General features: G+C 45.4%; 1 protein-coding gene and 1 long non-coding RNA gene across 5 annotated transcripts in view; one reads left to right on the top strand and one right to left on the bottom strand.

Moving 5' to 3' along the window:
• The window catches only part of RCAN2 (regulator of calcineurin 2), a 253,114-nt gene extending 236,116 nt beyond the window's left edge, over positions 1 to 16,998 (top strand). For all 4 annotated transcript variants that reach the window (XM_023625040.2, XM_070245630.1, XM_070245629.1 and 1 more), the window contains one exon: positions 14,449 to 16,998. In XM_023625040.2, the coding sequence (XP_023480808.1) occupies positions 14,449 to 14,609 (161 nt within the window). In that variant the 3' untranslated portion in view covers positions 14,610 to 16,998. The remainder of the gene's footprint in view (positions 1 to 14,448) is intronic.
• On the bottom strand, positions 11,025 to 13,886 carry LOC138919657 (uncharacterized). Its single transcript, XR_011430048.1, has 2 exons — positions 13,667 to 13,886; positions 11,025 to 11,339 (listed from the first exon to the last, which is right to left on the bottom strand). It is a non-coding gene; the product is annotated as an uncharacterized lncRNA (long non-coding RNA).
• Positions 16,999 to 17,619: the final 621 nt, after the last annotated feature.

Raw genomic sequence — 17,619 nt, 5'->3', positions numbered from 1 at the left:
CTCTTTATTTGGTTATCCATGTGTCCTTTGCCTGTGTCCTTGAAGCCTCTTCACCCCACACAGATGAATGATTTATATCCAACAACTGAGTTGAAAATATCACAGAGGTTATATTAGTGGCCTGGGCCTCTGGTGGCTGTCTCAGCTCCCCCGTGAGGGAGCAAGGCCTCACCCTGCATCCTCCCCACCCACTTCTCTGCCTCCTCCCCGACGAGATGCCAAAGCAAGGAGTTGCTCTTTTAGTCACCTCATGGCACTTTGTACAAATGCTCACTTCTTCTTCAGCTAATTTCCTCTTGTTCAACTTCCTGTCTTCTCTACTTTTTGCAGGGAGATGTATGTTTTATTCATTTTGGTTTTCAGAATGCCTGGTAGCACCCGGCACGCAATAGATGCTCCGGAAATATTGAATGAATGAATGAGTGGGTGACAGAGCTGTTAGCCTGCCTCGAGATAGTTTCCGCACTGGCAAATCCTTGCTTTCCTCTGGCTCCAGCCAGCCTCACTCAGCCAGCTTGAAATTAATGTTTTCCCTAATGAGAGGACTTCTAGCATTTCCATTTGCAAAAGAAATCATTTAGTAAAATTCATTTTTAATCCTTTGGCAGAATCATTTCAGGAACAAATTATAACTCATTCCACATTAAGGGATGATTCCCTCGGTTCCAGAAGTACAGAAACAAATTAGAATGAGAGCAGAGAAAAGCGACCCAAATGATGGAGAGAATGGCGTTCTGCTTCAGAGGAATGACTAACGTGCTAAATTGGTAGAGCTGAGTGACTGAGAAGAGAGGCGGACATCTAAAGAGACAGAGAAAAAGGAGATCTAAAGGAAGAGGATCGTGGAGCGGGGATCCAGGGCGAGACGCTGCTCAGGCTCAGGGTCCCCTCAGCAAACCGGCTGGTTTGTGGGAGCTTTACCACCACTGGCTGCCAAGGGAAAGCAGCGATGGGCCTTGTTAGGACTCCTTCCTGGAGGACAAAGAGGGGAGTGAAGACACAGGCCCCGGTGCCCCTGTTCTTTCCAAAAGCAACACTGACAACCCTCTTCCAGAGAGGGACATCTCAGGCTCTCCGGATCTTCCAGAGAAGCTCTGAGCAAATGTGGGGAGAACAGTGCATTACAAAGGAACCGTGATCGAACCCTAGCCTGTAGGTTTCCTCTGAAATCCTTAACAGGACGTTACGACAGGAGACCAGGGCCACCTAACACTGGAGAAGCATCTCCTAGTTCTGTTTGTTAGAGGGAGAGCCGTTTAGATTCTGGAACATATGAGAGGTGCAATTTCAAACATTCTTAGTCATTGTCCTCATGAGTGTATATTCTGTTTTTTGATCCAGAAAGGAAGTAAAATAGAGAAGTTAGGAAGAAACTTTAAGTAGAAACAATAGCTAAAAATTATATATAGGGCTTACTATATGTCAGGCACTGTTCTAAATACCTTACTATATTGTCTCACTTAATGCTCACAGCAGCTCTGTGAGATAGGTATTGTTATTCTCCCCATTTATACAGCTGGGGAATGTGAGGCACAGAGTGGTTAAGCACCTTGCCCAAGGCTGCACGGCTGGTAAGTGAAAAATATGTCCCTCTACCACTAGCAAGAAGCAGAAAGAACTGATCAAGCCAGCACCCTTGGCCTAGGGAGTGAAAAGTTTGAGATACCAGAGAGATCTTTTGAACAGGAAAATTAATTTCTCTGGAAGAAATTCAAGATTGGTGCAAAAGGAAATTTTAAAAATAAAACAACCTATACATTTCGTTCCTCCACATTTGTTTCTCTGCTTATTGGCGTCCCCCCTAAAACGCACTCGCTGCATCAGCTCTTTAAGGCATGCTCCATGCTTTCCTCCATGGTGCAGGGGCACGCGAGGATCAGATTTTGCCTTCCTCTGCTCTGTCGAAGCACAGCTATCATCTCTATAAAACAGAGGCTTTCCCCATTTATGTTAGTCCCGCTGGTGAATTTAGAGAAGCCCTTCATTTAGCAATGACCTAGACAGAATAAGATCACCTTGACCAGGTGGAGAATGAATCAAATATTTTGTTTTGGCTTATTTTGTAATGTCTATTGTTCCTGACTCCAGAGAGAATATAGTGCTATGTTCTTTTTGGATGTAAAATAAAATAGGAAAAGCAAAAGCCCAGCCCAGCAAAACAGCTTCTCTATAGCAGTCAGCAAAAATGGCAAAATAGAGGTGTTTGCCCTACTAACTGGGTGGTAATCAGAGGCGGGCTGTGAAACGCCGGCCTTTCTTCTGCTCTCTAGGATGCCTCTGGAAGGTCGTGTTCATTGTCACTGAAAATGCCTGTGGGGAGCGATATGAAAAGTCATTGTCTGCTCCCTTTTTTCCTCTTGCTATTTTTAGCTCTTGTTAGGGAGATCAATTTGCGTTAACTGCAGAGGAGAGCTTAAAATGGGGCTCGAGTTTCAAGTTGCGTACATCGGCTATATTTAGATTTTTTTCCAAATTCTTCTCCGTCAAAACATGCCATAGTAAAGCAATTTTGCTGGCTTTCTGCTTGGTAAACGTTGTCTCCCCCAGATGGAAAATTTATTTCTTTACTTCATGGAACTTATAAGGAAGAAACATTTTCTATTCCAGGCTCATTGATTCAAATGTAGAGAAAATTCCGTTTTTGAAATATAGATGAACACCTATATTTTGGGTGCATGTGGGATGACTATTACATCAGCCTCAGTTCTTCTTCAACAATTGCTATTTTCTGATCACAGATAGGAAAAGAAAATAAAGCAGCCGGTCTCCAGTGTTGCAGGTGGTGCCATCCCTACGTGTCCTTCCCCACCCAAGGGACACAGATTGGGACCCTGGAACACATGCTTATAATTTTCCATCTCCTTTGGAAGAATTTTCCCTGGAAAATAAATTTTAAAGGGTTTTTCTTCTCAGCATATATTTTGCAATTATCTTCAATCACTATTGAGTAGCTATATAAAATACTTCCCTTTCTTATTTCACAGGTAAAAAACTCATGTTGTAGAAAAATAGAAAACGCCCAAAGTTTGGGCCTGTGTATGTGCGCCTGTGTGCCTGTGCGTGTGTGTGTGCACATGTGTGCATCCCCATAGCTGTTCCCTTACCCAGGCTCCTGATACTGGGAAAGGTGGAACAGGATGGTCCCTCTGAGAGGAAAGCCTGGTGACTTTGTGTCCGAGCTCACAGAGAGCCCGTCCAGGCAGCTCCTGTTCCCTCGTGTCTGTGCTTCCTCTCCCCACTGCCCCGCCCGGTGGACAGTCCCCTCTCACGAGCCTCCAGCCCCTTTTCTCAGGTTTGCCTTCACCTTGCTCTTGTCCTTCAATGGTTTCCTCAGTCTTTCCCGCCCTTACCTTCCTCCTAGGTTTGCACGTCTTTGTCTGCACCACTAATTCAGGTCCTCAGTCAATCAGTTGTCCCCATGAAGGACTTTCAGTCCTAAATGACTCAGGAGGGAATGAAGATAAATGGTTCCCCTGATCCAGTCTCAGATAGAAACCCCCAGAAAATAAGCAAATTTTCTCTTATTGAAATAGAGTACCACTTAGAACAAAACTACAGAAGTATTCTCTCTCTCCCTCTTTCGTCTTTCTTCGTCTCCCCGCTGCTCTGTCTCTGTCTCTCCTTCCTCATCCCTTTCTCCCCCCATCTCTTTCTCTCCCCGCTCTGATATCTCTCTCTTTCTCCTTCCCTGTCCCCTCCCCCCCTTCCTCTCCCTCCTTCTCTCCCCCTGCCCATCTTACTAAGGACCCCTTCTGTTTTCCTACTTTGATGTGGGTCAGGACTGAGGATGGGGGGGGAAGAACCCCATCATCCATGTTGATAGTATCTTTCTAACATGGACTCATCCTAGACCCACTGAGGCAGGGAAGTCTCGTTCAGCGCTGAGGTCCTCTCTGCGCCATCCCAACCTCATTCCTAAGCACGTCAGAGGCAGAATGGTGGTCAGGCTTTGAGGGGAGTCCTGGCTCCATGCTTGTTTATGGTGACCTTGAGCAATCTACCTCACCTCTCTGCACCTCCTTTTTTGAAAATGGTGATTATCTGACTACCTGCGAGGTCATCGTGAAGATGGAATAATTAATAAACACAAAGCACTTAGGCAGTGCCTGGCACAGAGGAACTATCAGACCCATGGGGAGTGTTTACGATCATTCTGCTCTGAGCAGTGCTGTGTGGCAGAGCATCCTCAGAGACATGGTCCTCTGTCATTACATGAACTAAGGTATGGACAGCACCTGAGAGAGCGACTATCAGCCAGTGAGAACGATGCACGTGTCCTTTGTGATGTGGTTGTTATTTACGTGGCCCTGTTCTTTGAAGTGCCCATGAAATATCTGGGCTGGTCTGTGCTTTGCTTTATACTCTTTGCCGCCAGGCTTAGAGGGCATCCTTTGATGGAAGCAGCTGCCACCACAGGGAAAGCAACAGGGTTGCTATTTAGTGATGCTTCCTGCCCTGCAGTCTGCCGACAGCATTTTTCTCCGGGGTCTACCAAAATTCAACATGAGCTCATGGGAATGCAAAGGAATCAGAGAGAGAAAGCTTGCAAAGGACTTCCCTCCCTGGAATATTTCTTCTCCCTCTTTCCACTTCCACTTAGAAAATGAATTCCTTCTCTGCTCCCAGATGGAGCTTGTGAATAGGACATCACCAAATAGCTGTGACTTTAGAAGTTTCTGGTAAGTCCTTGTGCCCTGGAATATCTCTTCTTTTCTTTTCTAGCTGTAAATGAATCCCCAAGATGAAGAGAGCTATTTATCTTACTTTTGGATGATGATTAAAACTCAGGATGTGAGTTTGAACCCAGGCTTCACCTTATTAGCTGTGTGTCCTTGAGCGACTTTCTTAACTTCTCTGTGCCTCAGCTGCCTCAATAGTAAAATCGGAATGTTGCAAGCATCAAATGAGATAATCATATAAATCTATATGTCCAGCACTGGACCGAGTAAATGCTCAGTGTGTTACCTACTTATTATCATTTGATTTTCAAACCATGTCTTAGGCACCTATTAAAATGTGAGTGCCTATGTTAAGTTCTCAGCTCAGTGTTTCTTAGTGTGAAAGCCAGGATATTTTGGAATTGACAGTCCTACACGTTGTAGTACATTGAGCACCTTTGGGCCTCAGTTACCAAATGCCAGTATCCACACCCAGCCCAGTTCTTATGATAACCAAAAAAAAAATTCCCCATCGCATTTCCAGACACCCCTGGGAATGTAGCACCCTTGTTTGAGAACCACACTAATTACACTTTTGCAGGATTTCTCAGGCAGTTCTCAAAGTGCCAAAGAGCCATCAGAGACATAGAGGCAGGGCGTGCCCATAAGGGGTCAGAGGTACCAGGTGGGAGCAGAAACAGGACGCTAAGAGGGGGAGACAGCACAGAGGAGGGTCCCCCGCCCTCTCCTCCTTCCAGAAACACACACACACTTTCTGTCCTTCCCTTTGGAAAACCAGGGAAAGACAAGAGTGTCCGTAGATGACTTAAGAATGCTATTAATTAGTTGGGGAGGGAGGTGTCACTTTGGGAAAATGCCTGATGTTTTTTGCTATAACGCAGTCCTTCTCTTGAGGAACACTTGTGGCCCCAAACCAAACCAACATGGGTCCCGCCAGGATTGAGAGAGGGTCATAAGACAGGACAAGCTCCAATACAGGCCAACTCGGGCTTACAGGGGAGGAGGTGCAGGCCACCATCCCTGCTTGGGCGTGTCGCTCTCTCCTTCCCTCCTCTCCAGATGTTTGACAGCTGGATCCACACCAGGCACCTCTGTTTCCACAGTTGACAAGGGAGTGGGAAACTGGGGAAGCCTCGTGGGCCTTCCTATTCTATCAAATTCTAAACCTAACCCTTGAAAGAAAAGGAAATCGAAATGTGAACACCTTCCAAGCACGTTTCAAGTCATCCTGAACGCTTCCTGAGTCTCTGGGTTCCATCTCACCAGCAGGCAGCATGTTCAGGAAAAGCCACACACAGAGAAATTCTGTTTTACTTATTCCGTAGAGCAGGACCGATGCTCCCTCCTTCCTCCTGAAAATACCACATTTACAGTAAAAATACTGGGGAGGGGGGTTTGCAGTGCCTTTTAAACATGACCAAGCCTGAAATCATTTTAAGCTTGGCATTTCCATTTTTCTTCTTAATCAAATATAAAAGGCTCTTAAGCCAAACTAAAGTTTCATACTCAGCGCACAACCCGGGACGGTTCTGTGTTCAAGGGTCCTGTTGGAAATGTTCTTAGCACTTGCCTTTATAAACCATCTTCCATTCTTAAAATCCAGCATAGATTAATAGCTGACACCTGCTTTTTCCCTGTTTGGTTGGGAATTCACTGAAGGTTAGCGAAGAAAGAAGACAGGTGAGATCAATAATGCCAGCTTCGTTTCTGATGAAAGGCTAAAGCTGAGAAGGTGCCGCAGTTGAACAGCAGCCAGGGCTTCCTAATGCTGATGGAGAACAGCAGACTGCCCCTGACCCGGCAGGGTCTTTTCTGCTGGGCTTAGCACGTGGCCGAGAGCACAAGCCCTTTGCGGGCAGGGATGGCTCAAAGAGAAAGGTGGGAAAGGTGAGCTGGCATTTCCAGTTCTTTTCCCCCAAGTGACCCACCAGGTGCCAGGCCTCTTCCACTGGAGAGGAATAAGAGAGGGGCCCAGGAGAGAGGTCCCCAATGATATGCTAATGGAGCTCCTTCTACATGGAGGGAACTCCCGGGACTGATGAAGCATACACTCTAACATAGCACTTGTGCCAGAAAAAGGGGAAGAAACACCAAAAGGCAATTAATTTCACCTCACTTGTAGTGATTTAGCTTGCTTTCGAACAAAGACAACTCGTATGACCCATGACTTATCAATTGCAACATAACAAATACACCAAAACGAAGGGCTTAAAACAGTAGCCATCATTTATTTTGCTCGCAAATCTGCTATCTGGGCAGGGAGGAGGGACGGCTCACCTCTGCTCCATGCGGTGTTGCCAGGGCGGCTCAGCTGAGGACTGGGGAATCAGCCTTCAAGACGGTTCACTCGCTCGGCTGGCAAGGTGGTGTGGCTGTTGGCTGGGAGCTCAGACAGGCTGTGAGTCAGGGACCCCGATTCCTCTCCACCTGAGCCTGGCTGTGGGCTGCTTGGGCTTCCTTCCACATAGAGGTGAGGTTCCAACAGTAAGCACCCTGACAGAGCAAGGTGGAAGTGCATGGCATTTTTGTGACCTAACTCAGAAGTCACACTGTTCCTCCTGCCATGCTGTAGTAGTCAAGGCAGTCATAAAGCCCTGTCCAGATCTGAGGGGAGGGAACACTGTCCTCGATGGAGGAGTGGCAAGGTTCTAGAAGAGCAGTGTTGGGCAGGAAATATTATGACCATCTTTTCAAAACGCAGTCAGTCTGCTGCAACGCATAACTTTCCCATTGAGAATTCACCTTTAATGTGAGAAAGAATAAAATTAAAGCAAGAAGGAGGCAGAGAGGGTCTTTTTCCAGAGTCCAAAGCTACCATATGAGATGTAAATCGACTCACTCTATAATTTATAGTCCTTTTCTTTTTATAATGTATTAAATGTTGTCTTTTGAGGGGCTGGCCCCGTGGCCGAGTGGTTAAGTTCGCGCGCTCCGCTGCAGGCGGCCCAGTGTTTCGTTCGTTCGAATCCTGGGCGCGGACATGGCACTGCTCATCAGACCACGCTGAGGCAGCGTCCCACATGCCACAACTAGAAGGACCCACAATGAAATATACAACTATGTACCGGGGGGCTTTGGGGAGAAAAAGGAAAAAATAAAATCTTTAAAAAAAAAAAAAAAAAAAATGTTGTCTTTTGAGAAGATTCATTTTGAAGATCTAAGGAATCCATGCCTAGAACAGCTAGGAATAGGCCAAAACAAAAAGGCCAGATGTAGAAGGAATAAATAGTCCATTAAAGAACAAATATTCACTAAAAATATGAGTTGCCATGAAAATACATTAGAAGTCAAAGTTAAAACTAGGCTCCCTTTCAGCAGAGTCTCTTGTAGAAAATGGAAACAGCGGGCTAAAGAGAGGCAAGACCTTTGAGTGGTTCCGAGCACATTCTTTGAAGTCAGACAGACTTGAGTTTGAATCCGGCTCTGCCATTTACTCCCTGTGTGATCTCAGTTTCCTCCTGTATAAACTTGACATTGTGAAACCCACATTACAGAGCTATTGTCATGGTCAAATATCCGATTTATGAGAGGTCCTTAGAGCTGTGTCTGGCATTTAGCAAGGGCTCAGTAAATCACTGCTGTCACGTTTAAGGCAGATGGCAAGTGTCTGTGACATCTCCTGTCCTGGCACTGAGAGCATTCTGAAAACAGGATAAAGAGCTGCCCTTAAAGAGTTTTCAGCCTTGTTGAAAAGCTAAAATTTACATGAGTTAAACCATGGGAGAAAAATTCATGTGTGAGCACGTACTGGATGTTACACAGTATGTCATCACTAGGCAAGCTTGATGCCTTTCACAGACCAGTCATATATTTACTGAGCACGAACATGCACCCTAAGCTGCAGAAATCACAAAAGAAGTTCAAGCCCTGACTTCAGTGCTTTGGAATATAAAACATCACTGGATGAAATAACTAAGGAATAATGCAAAAGCTGATATAGTTAAGCATTGTAAGTGGGTCCCACTATCTCAGAAGAAGAAAATCGGAGATCTCATTTAAAAAGCAACTTGTGATTTTCCTTCTCATAGCCATAGAGGTATGGAAATGCGTAGGAGGAGAGAAGAAAAAGGAGAGAGACTTTGCGGGGGGAGCAGGAGTTAGGGGAAAAAAGATCATTCATCTGAATTCATGACACCAGCTGTTCACTTGAATCGTGGGACTCAGCGGGTCATCCCCCACCCCCAGTGCTGTCCACAAGAGTGATTCCACTGAGTGAAAGCTCTTTGGGATTATTCAACTGCTTAATTCTTTAACTGTTGTGCAGTGTAACTAGATTAGTTCATCGTATTGAAAACTAGAAATGATTTTGGGGGCAGCACTGACCAAAATATCACCTTAAATAACCATATCATGCATCTCCAGAGGGCGTGATAAAGTCCTTGACACGTATTTCTTTATGTCGTAGCATCCCAGGGATGTGGTCGTTATTCCCATTTTACTGATGAGGAACACTGAGGCTTAGTATGTCGTATAACTCGCAGAGTCGCATCACTAGGGTGTGATAGGGTGGAGCATCCAAGTGTCTTTTCAGGAAGCGTCTTCTGGCAGGAAGATCAGTTCCTGTGACGAGGAGACTAGCTAAGGTCCCCTGATGGGAGGAGGTGAATTGTGGACAGGGTCACTGCCAGCTGGTGCGGGGAAGAGGCACATGGAGGAATGTTTCAAAGCGACATTCAGTAATGCTTGGCGAGTGAGTAACCACAGTAGATGAAAGAAAGGGGAGGTTCAAAGATGACCACCTCTAAGGATTTGCACCCAGACTGCTGAAGAATGGTGGAACCTCTAAGAGAAATGCGATAGCTGGGAAGGAAACATAGACTGAGAGGGAAAATAAACACTTCTCCTTGAGAGATGTGAGTTTGGAGACGTAAATAGAGATGTCAGTAAGTTGAGATGCAGGTGCAAGATCAGGCCGGGTACGTGGCTCCTCACAGGACAGGAATTAGGAGCTCATGTCGTCCCAGAGAAAGAATCTTCTGAGAAGAAGAGCAGCAATGCTGAGGAAGACAGCAAGCCTCAGCCTGTGCCTGCCGGACTTTGCCGTATTTTGCACGCCTCTAGCGCAAGAATTCCACCCCCTCCTGGCACAGCTCACAGAAGGACGGCACTGAGGGTTTAGGACAGTTGCCTTTCTCTCCATCACAAAAGTTTTCTTATTAGGAAACGGAACAGTCTCAACTCTGCTTCACTACGTGGAAATGTAGCTCTGTATTGTCAGCCCTCGCATCTGCATTATGCTTACTTTTACAAACTGTGCATAATCACACCCATTATTTTAGAAAGAATTCAAGAAGGGGCCAATTTATGGCCCATAAGCCAAAGGTGGCGTGATGGAGAACTTCCAGGGACACTGGACCAACAGTCCCCAACACACTTCTCTATGATTGCGCCAGAACCACGTCACCATCTCCCCCAGCGCCCTGGTCGGCACAGGGACTCGACCTCTCCCCTCCTGAGAACAGGAAGCAGCCGTGGGCACCTCCACTTCCTCCAGTCTTGCAGGAAGTGGGATGTCGTCACCAACCTGTCTCCATCCATTCTGGAAAAGAGCAGACAGAACTTTGGCGTCTATTTCAAACAGCGGCCAAACCTGCGTCAGCTGCAAAGGCCTGAATGAGCGTTTCACTTTTGACCACGTGCTGGAGGATTTTGCATGTGCTTGGCTGGCAATTTTTTTCACGGGGGTTGATGGAAAACCCTGATCAGTGCGTTTTCTGAGGGGTTTTGGTCCTGGCCTCCATTCTGCTCCCTGGTGAAATGACGGTTTAAATACAGGCTAGAAGAGTTGAGAGTGTGGGGGGTGAATCTCTGCTGTCCTTTAAAAGAAACACTGGGCTGTGCTCACTTCACTGTGGCAGGACCTGCCCCGCCCTGTATAGACAAGGCCCCATGGGCTCCCTGTCCCCTACTGAGCCTAGTCGGTCCCCACGCACGGTGACAGCATTGACGTCAGCCCTTGTGGTAGAGGAATTAGCTGAAGCCCAAAGGAAAAGAGAGGCCAAAAAAAGAAAAATTTAATCCAGCAAGACCAGAGCTATTCCTTTTTATTTTGTGGGCTCTCAGCAGCTGTTAAGCTTTGCTGGATTTTGATAGTAAGAAAGTTTCCAAAAATAAAACAGTGAAATGTCAGAGTTAATGGGATCACAGCAATAAAACAGCTCTCCAACCGCGCAATCCCTGACTTCGTTAACTCCATGTGAAAGTCACCCTGCAGAGTGTCCCCCCGAGCTTGCCCCTCAATCCCACGTGTGCCCCCAGAACCTAGTCCAGGAGGAAGGCATCACTTTTGAAGTGGTAAACACATGGCAACCAGAGGTGTCCTTAAAGAAATGTTCTTTATCCAAGTCAGGGGTAAACGAATGGTTTAATCAAAGGCTAGCTTCATTGTGTATATTTCACTACTATTGAAAAAAAAAAGCCTTCTTCTTGCCACCAGATGAGGAAAAGGGCAGGGTGTCTGGTCAGTCCCCTGGCCAGGGTCCCTGCTGTCACCACCTCACCCCCAGGTCCCACAGTCTCCACGCTTGCCCTGCTGTGGCAGATTCTTTTCTGTCATCCTCACATCAGAGGTCAGGAGACTGCCACCCGCTTCATCCCTGCAGCAGCCACCGGAGTTTCTTCAAAAGGCACTTCTCCAAGTCTTAGAACTTCGAAGAAATCCTATAGAGAAAATCAAGAGCCGCCTCAGTGATTACTCAGAAATCATTTATTTCTCTGTCTCTTGTTGGAGGGTGTCTCTTTCAGAATTGCAAAGCATTCCTGAAAGAAAGAGAACGTTTTGGAAACCCTGGATACAATGAACTCAGCCGCTGTTGGCTGGGGAGCGGTGAGGGATTTACTGTTCTCCCGTAAATGAAGATGAGAACACCAAGATTAATTAGCGCTGATGGCTGGGAGCAGCTCCAGACCCGATCTGGGATCCCTTGCTTCTTTTTTTCTATGCGTGCCCAGCGTCCCTCCCGCCACTGCCCTCTACCTGCATGGTTATCATTTTCCAGTGAAAAATTACGATGCAGAATAGAGGGAGGGAGGGGGCACATTATGAGCATGCCAGTGTCCTCACAGGACCACAGCCTCCTGCCTGTCACACGAAGCTGTGTAACAGTGGCCACCCAGACACTGAAACACCTGGAGGGGTACTGGGTACCAACGTGGATGTCACTAAGTCAGAATCGGCAGCGTTGCATCCTCATACTGGTAAACTGTTTTTAACAAGCACCCCCAGTCAACTGTCATGTGTTTGAGAACCACTGCTCAAAGATGCCACCAACCAGGGCTGCACACTCCTGGCCCAGAGTCTTTTATGTAACTCTCAGATAAAGTCAGTTTCCTGTAGATTCCCCTCCGTAGCAATATCTGAAGTGGTTCTTCTACCTTGGGATTTTGATAAAAATGACAAAATACTTTAAGGAGAACAGAATAAACACAATTGTGCGTGAGCTGTAAGTAGCATCAATATGCATACCACAACCACAGTGTATGTAGTATAATAAGTTCAGAAGGGAATACAGTGCAGTTAGGTTAGTGCTGTCCTGGGGCGAGAAGCAAAGCGTGGCATGAGTGACTCAGGCCATATCTCCTTCTTGGTTCTGCTCTGCGTCCCCTGTTTGTGTCACCGTCCTCGCCTGAATCCGAACAGGTCCATGTCAGCTCCCTTATGTCAGAGATTGAATACTTGTTGACACAACTCTCTCTACCTACAATTTCACCAAATCTAGACTTTAAATTATAGTCTTTATAAGCCATATTTCTATGGCTCAGGCTAGTTCTGTTCCTCTTTGCTGCTGCCAATATCCAGGGAAATGCCGGAGGTGTGATGCTCCATTTCTGCAAAATATTCTTTGTCCTTGTCCAGGAGAGCCTTTGCTCTCCACACCAGCATGTCGAAGGGGCTCCAGTAAGGACTCCTCTGACTCGTGACAGAAAGAAAGGACTCTTAGCAGGGTATGGCCATATTAGTTTGCTAGGGCTGCTATAATCAAGTACCACAAACTGAGTGGTTTAAGCAACAAAAACTTATTGACACGTTCTGGAGGTTAGAGGTCCGAGATGAAGGCATGGACAGGGCCATGCTCCCTCTGAAGCTGCTAGGGCAAGATCTATTCCAGACCTGTCTTCTAGCTTCTGGTAGTCCTTGCCCTGTGCCAGCATAACTCCCATCGTCACATGGCCTTCTCCATGTATGAGCACCCGGGTCCTAATTTCCCCTTTTTATAAGGTTACCCATCATTTTGAAGTAGGACACACCCTAATGGCCTCATTTAATCTGCAAAGACCCTATTTCCAAATAAGGTCACACTCACAGATACTGGTCAACATCTTTTAGGGGGACGTGATTCAACCCATAACAACAGCTGACTCTGAACATTTACATCCTGTTCTCACCATTGATGCTCACCGAGATGTGCACGATAGATAGCTCATAAGTCGTACCCTAGCTCTGGAATGTCTAGCACTTGCTCTGGCCGTCCAGAAGGTGCGCTTTCCACTACAAACTGAGGGCAACAGGCAAGATTCCTGGACTGGGTGGTGTCTGGCTTCAGTCCTGGAAGGAGGGCAGGATTTAGGGAGCTCTCAGAGAGAGGTAAGACAATGCCAAATAAAAATGTGGCTGTCACGACTGGTGAGAGAGTGTACAGAGTCTTTTGTCCTAGTCTAAGAAATTAGGACCCCATCTAGTGAGACCTGGAAAGCCGCTGCCCAGGAGGATGTCTGGGAGACATTGCTTGTAGATTTTGCCCATTCGTGAAGGATGGGAAGTGAAGGATAGGATGTCGGGAGAAGATTAAGATGAGTATGTCGACAGCTGAGTTGAGAAGTTACGAGCATGCAGATTGAGAATGCCCCTGCCTCCTGCCACCACCTGGAGGCCTTCCACTTGTCTTTAGACCCGGATCAGGTGTCACCTCCACTGGGAAGCCTTTCAGAGTTACTTGCTCCTTACAATTGGGTACCATAGTCCTTGACATATTGCCCCTAGAGCTTACCAAGGTAGTGTTTTATGACACTTCCTATTTCTACACGCTGCCACTGGTCTGTGCTCTTGTGAAAGACACAAATATTTTTTATTGTGCCTTGTAGCCTTTATGAGCAGCAATGGGCCAGACCATGGGAGATGCTCCGTAATACCTTCTGAAGTGAAACAAAGACAGACAGGAAGCCAGTCGGGGCACAGCGATTTGGCTGTAAGATAAGCCATTCAAGAATGAGAGACTCTCGGAACTGGAAGGGACCATCATCTAACTCAGTTACCCAGCAACCACTGCAAATTCCAGACAAAGCCATGGTCCCGCCTTATTCCATCCTGGGGCAGCTCTTGCTATAAAAAGTGTACAGCTGGAGGAGAACTTAGAGACTACCTTAGCCAGAAGATGAAGAAGTGAAGTGATTGGCTCAAGGTTACTCAGCAACTAGCAGTAATGCTGGGAAATGGAAGAGAAACTGGTAACTAACTGCCAGACATAATCAGTAATCACCATGATCTTCTGGACTGTGGTAATTACCATTCTGAAGTCTACAGCTGAGGATGCTGAGGCTGAGAGAGGTTACCTGGCCTGTTCAGTATTGTGCACTTGATGGTGGTCGAGCTGGGATTCAATGACAGATTGAGCTCATTCCATCTTCCAGTAGCCCGTGCCATCCCTAGGTAGGATGCCAGGTTTCCCGAGACGCTGGAAAATGTTCTTCTCACCTCCTAAGCAAACCTTGCCAAAGAATCTGTTTGGAAACCCCTTCCCCTCTCTCACCCCCCATTTTTCTTGCTTTTCAGGAGAGAAGTATGAGCTGCACGCAGGGACTGAGTCCACCCCAAGTGTCGTCGTGCACGTGTGTGACAGTGACATCGAGGAAGAAGAGGATCCAAAGACGTCCCCAAAGCCAAAAATCATCCAGACCCGGCGTCCCGGCCTGCCACCCTCCGTGTCCAACTGAGCTCACCGCTCCGCCTCGACGATAATATCTGTCTCCTCTTTATCATGCTTTTTTCCCCCCTGTTGTTTGTTTGTCGAAAAAAAAATAATTGCCTTTAAATCCCTGGGCGTGTGATTGTTTGAGATCCCTTCCTTGTAATCAAGCCTCTTGGACAAAAGGGCTAGGAAAAGGAGATCTGTTTCCTGATCATATCATACTCATCAAATATAATCCATTATTTAGAAAGTTCTAGAAAAAAAGTAGTATTTTCTTATTAAACAATCGGCACAGCCTATATCTTCATTCTCTCATGTCGATCCAAGCCAGAGACATCAGTAACAAATAGCACCTGTGTTGTTTGTGAGCCGTTTCAGTCCCAGTCCTGACGTGTGTGCACTGTTCTTTCCTGGCCACTTAAGTAGGACCATAAGTAAACTTGACTTTGACTGCATGAGATAACCCTATCTGGTCTCACTCAGTCCTCTGCATCCCGACATTCCCAGGACATGCATGATCACCAGCATTTAATTTCATGATTTGAGGATATGCTATAACTCACAGGTTGTCAGCATCCAGCCATGTCCTATCTAGATTAGGAAGATTATCAGCATCATCCAGCTCAACAAGTCTGGGTATAGTCACTATTTTGAGTCAACACTTCATAGCTCTGTTAAAATTCCTGGAGGCAAAACTGAGCTTGGCCCCAAAGATATTCCTCAGTAGGTTTTGAACACTACTTCCATACAGAACTTTCCCAGCCTCGCTGGGGAGGCTTGTCCAGGGTGATGGAGACCGACTTCAGACAAACCTATTTATTACAAAAGTCTCATGTTGTCTGAAAGATTGTTTTTTTCTCTTTGTATATTTGTACAAATGTTTCAGCTGTGCTTTTAAAATCTGGATGTTTTTTATTTAGTGATTGTTCAGCCATTAGCTGCTTAAGAACATAATATGTGCATTGCTTATGAATACATTCATATACTAATGCAGATAATCTGATAATATTACTCTATAATGGATAATGCTGAATTTTGGAAGGGCACAAAACTTCTCAAGCCAATATATAAATGATTAGCCAACATCTTTGCTATCAAGACCACTTGTTTTTAAATAAAGTGAAGATGCAAGTGTCAGTTGTAGGCAATTTGGGTGAAGCTAGATTTCCAGAATGTAGCAGCCGCTGAGCATATTCAAAGGTAAAGGGTGACAGAGAAGTGTATGCTGATCCCACTCATGCAATGCCCATATTGCTTAAAAACTTTTTGTTTTCGTTACCTGTGACTTTTCTATTTCTCTAGCCCAAAGTGCATTACAGAAGATACACCTATAGAACCATTACCTTCTGCTATATGTGCCAGGCCTCGTCTACTCCTGTACATTAATGAATTACTTTAGATGCAAATGCCAATTACGATGGAGTGGGGAAATGCTTTCATGACCCCAAGCCTCAGAAAAACACACAAGAACAATAACACAGCCAACTGACGGAAGGATTGTGGTGGTTTTTGACTAAGGTGTATGTTAGTTTCATCAGAAACTTACCTAGACTGATCACTCAGAAATTAAAGTCCGTTCTACTGTGAATATAGCAATATAGTACTGGACACAGTACAGGTGAAACTGAGGACAGCATTGCTTGTAAAATCCTGAGTTTCCATAAGAAAAAGGAAGGCTCCTTTTAAAAATAAAATCTGAGGAGTGTATAATAAGCAAATGCTTTGACTTTCCTTTGCTGTGGAGGTTTTTGGCTTTTCCTTGACAAGTGGAAAATTAGACTTAATGGTGGAGAAATGCTGCCCTCTTGTGGAAGAAATGTTGCCCTCAGATGACGCAGAACTGCAGCCATTTTGTGCTGAATCTCTTCTCGGTTATTTGCGGTCATTTGACTTTTTAAGCTGCTCAGAATTTTCAGAATGCAGGTTCTAAAGAAATCTGGATGAGAGAAAATATTTGGAAATGGTTTTTAAATGTTTTAAAACAGATACCTTAGACATTTCCAACCAAATTCAGTAAAAGTGGAGATGACCATTCTGTGTAGTTGTAAAATAAAAACCCAGCGGAGTGTATGACCCAAGTGAAATCTACTGCGAAGTGTCGATGTTAGTCTTTCTCAGATCAAGTAATTGTTTCAGTAGGTTGAGTTTGGGAAGGTGGTAAGAGCAACTTTTCCCAGGAGAGCAGTAAGAAACGAGAAGGACTCCTTGAAGTGTTTCAGTGGAACCTCCCAGCACTGTGAAAGTCAGAATTGCCTCAGCATTTCCATGATGCGCATTATGCAAACCTCTTTAGCACTATTTTAAGTTTGAAAAGTTTAACTATGGAGGGGAAGGGGGAGATTTCCACCAACTGAATCATTTGTGCACGTGTATAGCTCAAAGAGCTTAGACTTCAAATATACTTGGTGAATGACTCTTTGTCCCTGTAGTGTAATTTCTGTGTTGTCTGCCTGAGTTGAATATTTTTGAGTGGTAATTGTGGAGGATGGCAATGCAGCCTATAGTCTGTCTAGGAAGTTACCAACAGATGAGATTAACTCATCTGAGCTCTTCCTGAAATGAGCAGAGGGGGAAGTGGTTGGCAGCCATCTCACAAGGAAGAGGAATTTGAGCAAGGCCTGGAGGGATGGGTTGGGCTCCGATAAAGGGAACTGGGAAAGCCCCCTGTTTTATTCTCATGCTGCAACTGTCTTGATCCTAAAAGCCATTTCAAGTGTCCTAGGGCCTTCTTTTAACATCTCCCCCACTCTATTCTTCAGTTTAAACCAGTAATAAGAGACCCAAAGTATGCAAAAATTTATTAAATAGAACACAGAAAGCACTATCATAAAATAAAAGATAAGTACATGGTATTTCATTAAAATTAAGAGCATTTGTTCATCATTTTACACCATTAAGAGAATGAAAAGAAAAGCCTCAGACTGGGAGGAGATGTTTGCCACACTCACAGTTGTTATATAACTTATATCCGAAATGTCAAAAGAACTCCTACAAATCAATGAGAAAAAGACAGACAATTCATTTTTTAAAGACCG

Source organism: Equus caballus, chromosome 20 (assembly GCF_041296265.1).
Source record: "Equus caballus isolate H_3958 breed thoroughbred chromosome 20, TB-T2T, whole genome shotgun sequence".
Lineage (NCBI taxonomy): Eukaryota > Metazoa > Chordata > Mammalia > Perissodactyla > Equidae > Equus > Equus caballus.
This window is presented reverse-complemented; position numbering and strand designations above follow the sequence as displayed.